At 44.9% G+C, this 14,960-nt stretch overlaps 1 protein-coding gene across 1 annotated transcript in view; it reads right to left on the reverse strand.

Annotated features, from left to right (window-relative positions):
* The window catches only part of LOC125727810 (partitioning defective 3 homolog), a 162,444-nt gene that overhangs the window by 121,999 nt on the left and 25,485 nt on the right, over nucleotides 1-14,960 (reverse strand). Inside the window, 1 exon segment of the mRNA XM_049004804.1 lies at nucleotides 11,014-11,115. Within this exon segment, the coding sequence (XP_048860761.1) occupies nucleotides 11,014-11,115 (102 nt within the window).

A 14,960-nucleotide genomic window follows, 5' to 3' on the forward strand; every position in this document is an offset into this window, starting at 1 on the left:
TAAAGTTACAGGACTGTAGCTGCATCGTTCAAAGTTGAAGTTAAGTGGTCCTACAGCACATCTAACTTTTAAAGCACAGAAAATGTACTGTTGCTTTAATTAGCTACAATGCTTCTCCTGACGCGTCCCTCCCAATACTGCAGGAGTACAGTATTTGTCTAGGAGGTGGGGGGTTCGGGTTGATTTGATCCCGAGCAATGTTGAAAATTACGCCCTCGTTTCATTACATGTGTGAGATAAGAGTCGAATCACAAGTGTATCTTGATACAAAAGCATCATCGTTAGTCATAGTTTCGGCCTGATGGTAATTGCGGTTTCAGGTTATTTTTGTTGATACGGGAAACGTGGTTATTGCTGCGAAATATCCCACGATCTTAACTGCGCAAGGCAAGCAGCATACAACGAAGCATTGTGTTCCACAGCCGCGAGCGGCGCGGCGCACAGGCTGATTATCACAAGGGGGCGCCAAAACGCAATGCCGTAGCTGAATTTAATCACACTTTGAGTTGGCTTTATAAGAAGTTGAACTCAGAGTTTAGTGCAATAAGAGTTTACTTACTAGAATTTTTGTAAAATAAAAATAATTTCCCTCTAAAGGACAGAAGCATTCAGTTCTGAAGCAACACCACTACGTGTTAGCTTACTAATGCTAAAAAGACAACAAAAAAATGAAAACAAAAATAGAAAAGGTAATTTAAAACTGCAATGTTTGACGAGATTCATCAATAACGAGCAGTTTATGATGGAAAACTAGGGCTGCAACTATTAATAATTGAGTAATCTACCGATTAACTATTCATAAAGTAATCGTTTATAATAAGATAAATCTTTAATGTCATTATTACAGAAACAGTGAAAAACAGTTTAGCAGTGCTCTGTTTAGCAGCATAAGTTAAAGTAATAAACAAGAGAAATAAGAACAAAACACAAAAATAGACAGTATGAGTGTCTGAGTGCAATGTGTACAATACGTCAGTCCGAGGTAGTGTGTACCTAATGACCTGCTCTAAGCATAGTATTGCACAGAAGACAGTCATTCAGGGGGGTGGATACTGTTTCACAGAGAGTGTCATTCAGGGGGTGGGGGATGGGCGCATATTTCACTGCCTGTGGGTAATCATATCATTTTGTTATGGGTTTTATTTTATTATTTCTATTGTTTTCGTTTTGTTTTACAAGCGCTTTCTGGCACTTGCCAAGGTGTCATTGTAAATGAGAAACTGTTCTTTATGCTGTGCCTGGTAAAATAAAGGTTGTGTGTGTGTGTGTGTATGTGTGTGTACCTATCCTTATAGGGACACAATGTCCCCATAACGTGATAAGTATCCATTTTTTTCCCTTATGGGGATCAGGAAACCGGTCCCCATAAGGGAAAACTCTATTTTATAAAAATCAGTGACTGCTATGAAAAAACTAAAAATGCAAAAAGTCTTGTATTTTGTTCGGTTACTTATGGTTATGGTCAGGGCAGGGTGGGGGTTAAGGTTGTCATAGTTAGCTTTAGAATTTTTCCCAAAGAAGTGACTGAGCAGGCCCCATAAGGATAGGTATACCCTACGTGTGTGTGTGTGTGTGTGTGTATTATAATATACCATAATATTTATTGCAATGGGTGTACACTCAGTCACACATACAGAAAATCTAGGCATGTTTTTTTTACAGTTACTGTGCCACTGTACCGCCCTGACAGGCTTTTACGATGGGCGTTTCACATCGCAAAGACTGTGCGTTCAAAGTTTCAAATCATCGATAAGTGACGCTAAAACATTTTTACTCAGTCAAAGGAAACCAAATGTAGCAAACTTTGCAATTTTAAGGATGGTTTCTTTTCAACATTATCTAGTGTATGCTTTTTTAAAACTCTAAAGTTTACCACTGGTGTTTTTGCATGAGCTCTGCATGTGCTGTCTGGGACAATCGTAACCATTCATGTCCTTGCTGTTGGACTCACTCATTCATCTTGAGCGCATTTGTGTGAAATTAAACGAAAATGAGTGAATAGGAGAAAAGCGAACAATAACCGGTCTCAAAAATACGTTCGTTTTCTGCAGTATCGAAATATTTTGTATTCCATAGAATTGCGATACGATAAGCAATTTGTCGTTTCTGCTTTCTGCTGGCACAATTCAAGGCACTACTAACATTTTGTAGACTTTATTAGATAAGTTCAATTTGGTTATACAGTTAATTGTCAACTCCCAATTAAATCACAAAACCTTGAAAAATGCAAATTATTGTCCAGCCCTAACACACAATACATTCACAAAAATAATTTATATTAATTGGTAATATACGGTATTATGTAAAATGATGCAGCTAAGCGACGGGGCGAACCATTTTAGCAGCGATTATTTTTGACATACAGAAATCATAAAAAATAAACAATAATTTAAGCCGAAGTGATGACAAAGACAGGCTAAGCTAAGGTATTTATGTATGGCTAACCTCGCGTTACTGGGTGAGTCTGTCAAACCTGAATGTCTTCTTACAACATGCATTTGCATTGAAGTCATTCTGTACTGATATTACAGTTATTTGCAGTACTGACCGACGACCGCATTTCCATTTACTTTTAAAGTGAAGCGCTTCAATGCAATTGATGTGTTCGTTCCTTATTTGGAAGCCCATCTTATCGCGCGGTTTTCCTTCGTGACAGCTGGAAAAAAGATAGCGGCAGACAGAACAGTGTGGAGATACTAACCGTGCACTTGCATTTCTCTAACAGAAGGGGGCAGCCGCAGTCCGCAGCGACAGCTCAGAGCCAAAGCGTGACGCAGGCGTTTTTTGGCTCTCGCTTCAGCCAGCAGAGCCGGAGCCAAACTAAATAAAAAGAAATTATCCATCTGTCCAAAGGGAGAGACTCCATTTGACAACTGTAAGTCCCTTATGTGCTCCCGTCGCCTGCCTGAGTTATGATTCCGCATTAGGATTATCGGGCAAGTACTCCATATTGAAGTGATCTAATGTCCGTTTTTTTTACTTTGTTTTAACGCAATGTCAGTAACAGAATAAACTATGCAAGTCCACTGCTACAGTCTCATAAAGTACGATTCACAAAAAAGATAAACTATTCCCCATAAAGGGGGGAGGGGAGCAGCTGAATTAAAGTTAGAACAGCTCACAAAACTGCATTCTCATGCAGCCTCGGGCACGATTTGAATTCTCTAAATATTTACCATTACTCTCGGCTTCTCGTGTACATATATGGCTCAGTGTCTAATCAATAAAACTCCAAAAGACATGCATCTTCTCGGATGCGTCGCTTTCTCTCCCAAACACCTCCAGGAGCCCAAAGAGGCACTGAAGTAGTGATTTGTCTGGAGACAGACGACGCGTGTGGTTATCTCGGTAGAATACGTGTCGTCTGGTGATGGGGAAAGACCAAAACATAAAACAAGTCCGGACCGATGCAGAGCCGCTGTTTTCACCGTAGCGCCTCGATGGCGGCATCTCGAGCCAGCCAGATGTGAATTCCAGCTCGGAGATTTACGGCCAGAAAGCCGTGATAGCTATGCGTTCGCAGCAACAAGGGAAGCTTCGACCGCAATCTCTCTTCATCTATATAATATCCCCTATAATGACATGCTAGACACCTCACTAACACGCTGCATCAGCGCACAATTTCAACGGGGGCGGTTTTAAACGGCGTCCCCACGCGCGAGACGGCCCCAAGGTGGCGGGCTGCCGCTGACCTCGCGCCCTCGAGCTTTCGGCTGGTTTCCATAGAGACAGAGGCCAGCGGCGCGTTCGGCCGCGGGGTTCACCGACGATGCGAGAGGATGACTGAGAACACACTTCAGGCGGCACTTCAGCACGAAATCAGCAGCTGCATCAAAGTCGAGAACGACGTGAAGCCAGTCAAGGGCATGCCTGCCTTATCCGCACATTTAAACGCAAGACACGGGCGGAGCTTCCACTTCAAAGCACATCTTAGAATGCAGCATTGCCTTATAGGCAATTATTTGTAATAAAGCCATGCTTCTACAATTAAATCTATAAACTATAATATATTAATTACCAAAGAACTTCCTGAGCACTCCAGTCGGGGATGGACTTACCATGAGGCACATAAACTCAGAATTTCCAGAAACTACATTTATGCATATTAGATAAATGATCATTTCAATTACAGCAACATCTGTTCTTTGCATTGTAATGACAGTCTTCAGGACAGACAAACTTGCCCTGTCCTGGATGTAATAGACTGTTCCTACACACAGCTACCCAGCTTTTTCACACTGGAGACTAGTGGTATGCTACCGGTTGTTTCATTGCCAAGTGAACCAGAACAAAGTAGCCTAACAGAAGTGGACAACAGTACTATGATACTAACATTACATCTCTCCAACTAGAATTGTTGACAAATTGTAAACACGTTGAGAGAATACAATTGAACGAATGGACGCCTTCGGCAGAGTGTATCCTAGGCTACAGCCTAAGGCCTCAGCAAAGGAGGGAAAGGTTAAGCTTCATACATTTAGTTGATCAATCTGCCGGCCTTATCCCCTCCCCTCCCGATCTGTACATTTTTCTGACAGCTTTCCTGCCCCCACCCTGATCAGTATTTATTTATTAATTTTTTGAAATCGCTGGCACCCTATGCGTTGATGTGCCATCATTTTTAATTCTCATTTCTCTTTTTGATCCAAATTAAAAAAATGCTCAAATGACTACTGCTCATGTCATCCTAGGGTCCCCTGAGAAGTCTGTCCACCTCTGGCCAGAGGAAAGTGTTGATCCTCAAGGATGAGGTCATTAAGCCCAGTTCATATCTCACTTTTCTGCATGCACTTTTGTTCCATGGGCAGTTGTACACGCAGAATCTAATGTTCATACTACATTTGTCCATGGACTCAGATGGTTGCGGTTGGTGTATCCATAGAGCAGTGATATCGTACCTGACCAACAGAGGGCAGATGTACTGCAACAAACCCAAATACAAGCAGTGTAGTGAAACAGGTAAACTTTTAAATTTGTGAGTCTAGGCTTGGAAGGTAAGGTAATATGGCATAACACAGTATTTTCAAATCCTAAATCCTTATGACAAAAGTAACTGGGATTCCCCCCCCCCCCCCAGCAAATTATATTACCATGATTTCCTGGGTATAGTGTAACTTTTGAAAATACAAAATACCACGGTATAATGTCTGGACAGTATAAATGATCTGGACAGTAAAAATTAGCTATGCGGAAACCTCCGCACATGATTTGTGGCGGACATGAACATCTAGGGTACATGTACACCATCCAGCAAAAACCACTGATGATGGAATTTATGTCACTCTCCCTGTGCGCAGACTAAAATCTCACAAGGAACAGTGAAGTATGAATTTGCCTTTTCACAGACCAAAACTAGTAACCATGAGAGCAAAGACCACCTAAGCTGAATACCCCTAACAAAATTAACAATATTAAACTTTTAGTCCATCTGACACATCGTGGAACAGGTCTGGTTTTAGCCTATAGAGGGCAATAGAGAGCCAGTAAACCTTTTGTGAGCAGAGACACATTGGCATCCGAGTTGCAAAAGTGGTTCTGATACTCATTTAGATGCTTCCAAATATCCCCACCTGATGGTTCAGCACAGGACATCTTAGCATCTTTAAATTCTGAGATAAGAGACCATAGGTGAGACAGCGGCCTCGTGATCTTGATTGATGGAACAGTCTGAGCACAGCAATAATTAATAAACGCACTGGGATGGGGGCCCAGTTGATGCCACTAACACTGCTGACATCTGCTGCTTGCCACTGGGGTTCCTGGCCAAAGAGCCACAGAAGTGCTGAGGGGCAGGAAGAGAAGGGAGGCAAGGAAGGAGAGGGTCCACAGACACAGCAGAGACATGGCGATGGGTCAGCGAGTGCCGGCACATCCCTGCCGGTCATGTCGGGACATCTGCCAATGGGTGTCAGCTGGTACCACCAACGGCAGTGTTCACCACCATTCAAACCACTCATTTCTATCTTGCTCCTGTTGGCCACAGTCACTACACTAAATATTCGATAAATATACTGCATGTTCTGATAACCAGACAGCTAGATTCTACTCGCTAGCTAGCTAATTTTAACATTGTAAGTGATTGTATCCTCCAAGTGCCTTTCTGAGTGGGACTCGAGAACCACTCTAGCCCCTGGTGAAGATGCATCACCAAAGCCCAGCCTGCACCCTACATTTCCTCAGTTCCCCAACACTTCCAACAGACTGCCTGGAAAAGAACCTTGAGTCCTAGCCTGTCATAAGATGACAGAAAGTTGATCATAAAAGAGTAAATCAAAAACATATGTGACCTAAGACAATCTCAAGAAAACAAGTGAGCTTTCCCAAGATTACACAGGACTCGGATATACTGAGGCTGGATTCACTCCATACCGGTCCTCAAATTCCCATTTCCACAGAAGGGGGGAATTTATGTAATGATATGATAACCTCAAAAAAAGCTTTTCCAGGAACAAGAAGACAATCAGCTTATCTGGAGTATCACACCCATAAGCAGGAGAGACATGCTGAACACACCCCAAGGCTGTTCGATCATTCTAGGCTACGTCTAACAACCAAACAGTGACAGGTGGCCACTTGGAGTGACAGTTGTCTTTGAGATGTTGCACAGGGAGCGCATGGCCCACAAGCAGAGGGGTTGCTGAGGTCAAGGGGTCAATACCCTGGGCTATGCCACTGTCATTCAACATGAGAGCCTAGCCGAGGTCTCATGTCAACAACCTTTAAGCGCTGGTATATCTGACAAAAACCACAGTTTCCAAAAAGAAGGAACGATTTCACTACAATAGTGTTTCCCAGTCCGGTCCTTGGGGAGTCGCAGACAGTGTATGTTTTTACTGGGACTTGGGAGGGAGCAAAAACATGGACCGTCTGGCAGGAAGCTGGGAGTAGGCTTGCCACCTGTCTCATATAATCAGTTTATTTTCCAATGCGGGACGATTCCATATTATAAGGAATGTGTGGCAACCCTAGCTAGGAGGGAGCAAAAACATGGACCGTTTGTGGTTCCCCAACGGACTGCATTACATTAAACAGTATTCAGAATATGGGGTGGGCGATCCGACCATTTATATAATGATCGATCTTGAAAACATTCACAATCTACTTTTCTTGCAAACAGAGGTCATGACCTTATATGTCTTCCTACTAATATTTTCAAACTTCGCATAAAACTTGCGATGACCAGTGATAACGTGTCACTACCCAATCTGTACCAACATCCTTGCCTGCCATGCCGACAGCTCACACCAAATTGATTTTCAAATGTCACACATGAAAGAAACCCTGTGATAGAGATGCTTGATATTTGGCCAGTCGACACGGTCATCTAGTAGGAAGTCATTCTGTCGGTTTGCGAATGTAAAACAGATCCAAGGTGTCACTACCCATTCCGTGCCACCTGCCCAATCAGTACCTTACATGTCTGTGCATGCTCAGCATTTTTGAGCATGCGTGCACCTCATTATATTCTTTAGCACTGCCTGGTCCTTTCATCCTGCCATTTTACAGCAAACCATGTTGTCTGTATTTACACCAAAGTATAGTGGTCGCTTGATTGTTAATTATTATTAATTATTCTGTTAACAGAAAAAAAAAATGTTTTCTTTTGTTATATGTCCATCATTTAAAATTGCTGTTACCCAGTGACCTAGTATTTTGGTATACTTAGAGCTTTGGTTCACTCAACTGAATGGACAGGTATGCTCATCCCACGGTGCACATAAGACAAGTACAGGTACTATACAGATCTTTTATTAAACAGACAGAGAACACAAAGAATCCAAAATCAAAATATCTGGCTTAATATCCCCTTCTGGGCTGGTGAAGATTGCTCACAAGCAGTCTGCAAATGAACCTGAAGTACTGAAAAGAAGCCTTGATGGGATCAGGTTAGGTTATGAAACGAAGTGGTACAGTGAGATGTTTCACAAAGGAAAGTTATCAGTAAACTTTGTTGGGCCATGGTCAGCACATGCACAGGTAATATGACAAATCTGTTCAACCACCTTAAAAGGAAGCATCTGACACAACTTTAATATTTAAAATAAAGTTTAACTCAGGATTTAATTACCATTTTGAAAACTGTCTTTAGTGCAATAGTTTTAAATGGTGCTAATGGATAAGTCCTTAGGCTTGTTCAAGTCTGGATATTCTTAGCAGTACATTTCAAAATTGGGATTCAAATGCTTATTTTAAATCCTCTTTTCTGTAAAGCACTTAGTTGTTTAAAATAGTGTTGTATAAATAAAGACTGACCAAATTACTAAAAATGCCAGAACAACATAATGTCTTTCAAATTGGGGGGGGTCATTAACCTGACCTATGAATCACATACCATTTGCAGAACAATCTATAAGCAGTAAACCGAGTTCCATTAGCCCCAATGAACAGTGTCAAGATTCAAGAGCAGTGAGAGTGAAGGTGACATGGTATCAGTGTAACCCTGGCTGCACATGGTGACCTGCTCAAGAATGTGTGTCAGCATTTACAGCCCACTTCCTATTTAATCTGATACCTTTAGGACAGGGACAAACTGGTCCCACGACAAAAGATATAATTGTATTGTCTGCTGTAAAGAAAAAACAATCATTACAACTGACTCCAGTCAGATTATCCCAATTTTCCAGACTGGGGGGGTTGTAGGCAAGAGTCTGATGCACGAGGCTGGGCTGGAAAACACCATCAAGGCCACGGCACTGGGGGGAGCAACATAAGGAAGGCAACCCCAACCCACATGCACCTGAAAAAACAGTGAGCGCAAGGCTGGACCCCGCCTGCCACACTTCCTGGCGTCTGCAAGGACACCACAGTTTCTAAGATGATTCAGGAAGAATTACCACTTGGGTTTGCATGAAAGGTCCAGAACATTCCGCCACACAGGAACACACTTATCAGGCAATGATTATAAGGAAAAGAAGGGGAAGCAATCATGGACCCAAAACGGACACAAGATAATACGTAAAGGGCATGAGTTTCCTTTTTGTTGAAGAAGCCTATTTAATGCAAAGCCACCCAGCTGCTGGTCTTGGAATGAGGAGTTCAATCCCAGTCATCCGGCTGGATGCTGGAGTCTGTGGGAGTTTTGAGGGTCGATTTGGAGGAACCACCCTAGTCTTACACATTCATGTACCATGAATCACCAACATGAAGTAAAACCTCCTTTGAACAACAAACTCAATCTGGAAAGGTGAATTATGGGATGTTTCATGGTTGTCTGGCAGCTAAGTAGATGCTGGTAATAGGGTTTGAGAACGTTATCATTGATCAGAGACAGCGAGATTCAATAACCACCTGTCCAAGTCCACATCACACTGATCGTCAGCAGGGTGCTTGAGTTCCTGTTCAAGTTACACACTTAGTGTAAAGTGCTTGGGGCCTAAGCCTCATGGCTTAGCCTTTTAATTCTATGCATCAGCATCTGATCTAAGTATTTATACTCACACCGCAGTCTCTACCAGGCCCACTTTAGTGAGATGGGATCTGTGGGATGAACCACGCACCCACAAGCTCCCGGGGGGACACCCATCATGGTGAGACAATGGACAGCAACGGGAACCCATCAAACAGGCAGCCACCCACTGCTTCACTCATAGGCACCACTTCTGCTCCCATCAATTAACTAGCAATTGTCCGGAAATATGGGTTTCCTCGGTTGACATTAAAGGCTATAAAACGAAAAGCACGGGTGACTCCCCACAGATCCAGCCTGGCAGAGCCATTGGCTTCACCAGGCCAAAGCGTACGTCTGTTCCACAATAACATGAAGAAAACGTTCAGCTGAGCAGCAGAAACTTATAGCAGATGCTTTTAACATCACTGCTGTTCCCTGATCTGTAAGACCCCCCCAGACAGACAAAGAAGGTGTCTGCTGGCTGTGTAAGACATGGGACGAAGTATCAAGTCAGGGTGGGGGGCAGCCAGGCTGTCATCCAAGACCGGCAGGGGGCGTCGGCCTAATTATCTCAGAGGGAGATGAGCGCTGGATGGCTCAAACGATGAAGGGGTGGGGCTGGTCAGGCTTAATTACCCCTGCGCTGCACTAAGAAGGGTCTGCTCACGGGCTCCAGCCCTGCCCAGCCAGGCTGCTGTGACCCTCAGCAAGGCTCTGGCCCCCTTCTGGAAGAGTGCTACCCAACTCAATAGCTGTTGTTGTAATACCCCCTACTAAAAGTGGTTTCCCCTTAAAATGGGCACTTCCCCAAGGCTTGGGATTGCCCTCACAGGCAGACGAGATTACATCAGAGTGGTGGGGGAAGGGGAGTCTTGTCCTGGGGGGGGGGGTGCAGTCACAGACAGACAGAGGTGTGTGGGATGTGCTGCAGGGCTTGGAGCCTTTCTGTCTGGTTGCTCAACATGCCAGCTTTGCTTAATAAACCACAGATTCCGACAGAACAGGTCCAGCAAAATATCAGCCAGGTCACTGTGAGCAGCTTTCACGTTCTTACACATTCTTAAAAACTAGAGCCAGACATAGCATGAGCACTCTTTTAATCCTAATTATGCTCCTTGATGTTCTTCAGTCACCTCACGGTCATAGAAGATCCTACAGGACCTCAGTAAGGGAAGACGACTCTCCAGAGGAACCTGAAGTGCTGTTTCAGTTGCCAAAATACACACACACACAGCCTCAGCTACTGATTAACAACCACCTGCAGTCAGCCATTAAGACTCCCACTCTTCCATGACCGGAGAAACAGGAAATGCAGGTTGCCAAACACATGAGACTTTGATAAGTGACGGATACCCAGGAAATCAGTCTCCCCAACGATACATTATTGTGAAGTAAGGGGAGAAACCAAAGACGAGGATGATGCACTCTGAGTCACCAGTGAGGTGCCAAGACAGCACGCTCTCCCAGTGATTAACCCGCACACTCGAGTAACGCACACGGCGATTCAGTTTCCCAGATCACTATCTGCTCCAAGGCGCCACAAACATGCCAACTCTTCCCAGGGAAAGTAAGAGCGGCAGGAACCGTGGACACTTTCCTGATGCCTATCAGATGCCTCCTCTTACCCGATCCTTGTCGTCTGCCACGTCGCACAGAACGTCGTCCAGGTCCAGGATGCCGCCATCACCATGCTCCAGGCGGTGAACTTGCAACCAATAACCGGGCTCCTGGGAGAAAGAAGACAGGACATCAGTGAGCACCATCTACATCACCATCCATGGCATCAGTATCACCAGGGCCATCCGTCCATGCTAGCCCATACTCTTCTGGGTGGTAAATCGTGAATATCCATTCATCATCATCACATAATTTGTCACATTTTTAAACAGACTATTCCCATTAATACATTTTATTTAACAGACACTTTCCCCCCCAAAACCACATGTATTTTTGATAAAGCAGGGTCAAACAGTCTTTGGAGCAATTGGAAGTTCGGCGCCTTGACCAAGGCCCCAGATGTGACATCACTCTGAAGACCCTGGGATTTGAACCAGTAACCTTCCAATTGCAGTCACAGCATCGTTACAAGCTGACCCACACATTGCCGGTGATGTATTACCATTTCAGGCACCATATTAATCCCGCTACATGTCCAGCTCCTTATGCACCATTCCCCGTGATGCACAAATGGAGCATTAAACAAAAAGACATGAAAAAGAATGCTGCATCATAAACCACGCTGATCTGAAAAAAATCTCACAGCAGCCGATTACCCATGGACCATCACTTTACCCCCTTCCTCCCGATGGAGCTGACAGCACAATGTTTGGTCTTGATGTCCCATGGGCATCCCACGCACTCAGCACACTGGAAAGGTGTTGGCCAGCATGCTGTCGCTAAAGCCAGCGTATCAAGCCTTTCAGTGGCACAAGAGGGTAACTCTGGAGAAAGATGGGGCTCTAAGTGGGGGAATTTGTCCCAGAGGGCACCCAGCCAGGAACCGTAAAAGCCGCTGGGGGGGGGGTGACTGATGGGGCCAGATGTCATGTGTCATGCCCTAACCCCCTCCCACCAACCAGAAACATAAATATTAACTGGAAAGTGCTTGGGGGGGGGGGGGCAGGGAGTAGACGCTACCACCCTGACTAACCACCAGACACCATCAGATGGCTGCCAGCACCAAAAGAACCTCAAATCCCCCCCCACCCACCATTTCCATAGTGAGAAGCAGGCGCGCTTAATCTATCAGTCAGTGGCCCATTACAGAAGCCTGTGAGATCACAGCTGGTCAGGGGGGGTTTCGTCACCCAGAAAGGGTTAACTGGTTCTTTGGTTAATCATCACGGGACCCGTGTTGGAGCTGGATGTTTAATTACCAACGAAGCAGAGAAACACGTTAACCGCTGTTTGTCAAGAAGCAATCCAGAAAGCACACAACAAAAACCACAACACAAGAGCAACTTTAATGGAGCTTCACTAACTTTCAAGTATAAGATACATCATGTTATTTCTCATATTCAACTTAGTCTTATGGTAATTTCTCTCTGATCAAACTCCTTCATTGTTTAGATGCACATATGATGGCCTAACATCCCGTTAACAGGAGCTGCAGGCCTTTGTCTGCTTTATCCTTTCCATCTGGGCAATGGCAGAACCCTGTCACTCTTGTCCAATCAGCAGCTCCCATGGGCGTGAAATCTGCAGCACAGCAAGGGAGTCAGGCCAGAGGCAATGAGCGCTGTACTGTTCACCAAGCCTGAAGGACAGGTTGACTGATAGCACCAGGATAATGAGGGAGCACTGGTGTACTAAACTTAGTACCTGTGATCTCTCTGCTTTGTTTATGAAAATAATGTACAATGTTCAATCACTGGGCTCTGCACACAAATTAAATTAAAATTAAATTATTAAAGGTAATAAAATGCTGTGTCACATCGGGAACCGAAACCAGGGTGAAAGAGGTAAATCCCAGACTTAATTGCTGCCTTCTAATTCAATTAAAAAGGCTGCCACTGTTAAGGATGGAATACTTCAGTGGGGGGACATATCACAGAGAGAGACACTGCAGAGAGAGTACCTAGGGTGGGGTCTGTATGGCTGTGACATGAACACTTGGGGGAAGGGGGGATGGGCAATTTATTGCTAATTCTTTATTCTGATCTTGCACTTTTGACACCAGACAGCACTAAACCCACGGATGCGAGAGGCTCACTTTGCAGAAGTCAAGAGAATCACCCCTCTGGCAACAAGCGGAGGTCTTGAATATCAGGCTGAGGAATCCATATTGGCAGAAGGGGAACTTAATCCTGAAATTATCCAAGGAATCAACATACATTGGGAACTCAAAGCACACACTGGAAGTTCCAAAAACAAAGATGTCATTCATGAAGTAGGGGGATAATTTATGAAGAGCATTCATTGTGCAGGAGTACATGTCTTAAATGGCATGCACAGGGTGAAACAGTTCAGCCACCTTCCACAAATGGACCAGTAAACACACACACACACACACACACACACACACACACACACACACACACACACACACACACACACACACACACACACACACACACACACCGAAGGACCCCTCCAGCTGTGGTCTTATAGGCTGATCTCTGTGTCTACATGCTTCATATATGCTACATCATTATACTATATACTGTTGTTCACCAGGTTTTATGTATATCCCTGACCGATAAGGCCCACTGTAAACCTGCCCCCTACAGTAGTAACTGTATGATGACAGGAGCAAACATGTACCTAAAGAGGACAGAATTAAAAGCACAGAATTCTGAACTCAGACAGACAGCCAGGAAACAGAGAGAAGCAACCCCAATGTCCCGGAGAACCAATTCAGAGCTGCAGAGTGTCACCCCACTCATCCCATGGTTACACATTGGCTAAGAACACTCTCCCTAGTCAAGAAAGCACCAGAGTACACTATCCTGTGCGTCACAGATGCGGTGTGTAGCCATTGGATTCAAATGAAAAGGGCAGATATACCCTTGATATTAAATTACGCGACAACCCTACCACAAACCCACAGCTCATGGGTAAACAAGGTTCCTTCTCGTTTTGGAGGCTGACTAACTTTGGTCAGCAAATACAGTCCAATAGACTAAATAGACGATGGGAGCCAAGCAGGAAGGCTCTGCTAAGGGACTGGAAGGCTACGCTAACAGGCAGGCTCTGCTAACGGACTGGAAGGCTACGCTAACAGGCAGGCTCTGCTAAGGGACTGGAAGGCTACGCTAACAGGCAGGCTCTGCTAACGGACTGGAAGGCTACGCTAACAGGCAGGCTCTGCTAAGGGACTGGAAGGCTACGCTAACAGGCAGGCTCTGCTAAGGGACTGGAAGGCTACGCTAACAGGCAGGCTCTGCTAAGGGACTGGAAGGCTACGCTAACAGGCAGGCTCTGCTAAGGGACTGGAAGGCTACGCTAACAGGCAGGCTCTGCTAAGGGACTGGAAGGCTACGCTAACAGGCAGGCTCTGCTAATGGACTGGAAGGATATGCTAACAGGCAGGCTCTGCTAACGGACAATGAGGAAGGACATGCATCACATCATACACAGAAACCAGACACACATGCAACATTACTGATGATAAAGGCGGATTAGCAAGTAGCCTCAGTATTTACTGAACATCTGTACAAACGTTACGCTAAAGCCGAATACACAGATGGGAGATGGATGCTAGAGGGAAAGTGGCCTTACGAGTATGTATATTAGCAACTACATAATCCATGAACAAGTAGCTGTGATCATCCTCTAATTCACGGAGGAAGCTACCATTACAACATCAGAAATGAACGTCCATAAGCCGTTAGCATTCAGCTAACACAGGGAACAGCCCTACAGCCTCGTCATGCTCAGTCGCAAGCCAAGTGCGACTCATCCGGCAGCATCCTGCTTGCCAAGGCTGCTAAGCTGCTAACATACAGAAACCATCGTTAGCTGCGCCACTGCCCCTCTCTGGGACTCGGGCTGAGTGAGTAGCAGCCTGGCACTTGCTCAGGAGGGACTCGGGACTGCTTCACTGCTGCCAGGACTCATGCCGCTGCTTTGG

Source organism: Brienomyrus brachyistius, chromosome 1 (assembly GCF_023856365.1).
Source record: "Brienomyrus brachyistius isolate T26 chromosome 1, BBRACH_0.4, whole genome shotgun sequence".
Classification (NCBI taxonomy): domain Eukaryota; kingdom Metazoa; phylum Chordata; class Actinopteri; order Osteoglossiformes; family Mormyridae; genus Brienomyrus; species Brienomyrus brachyistius.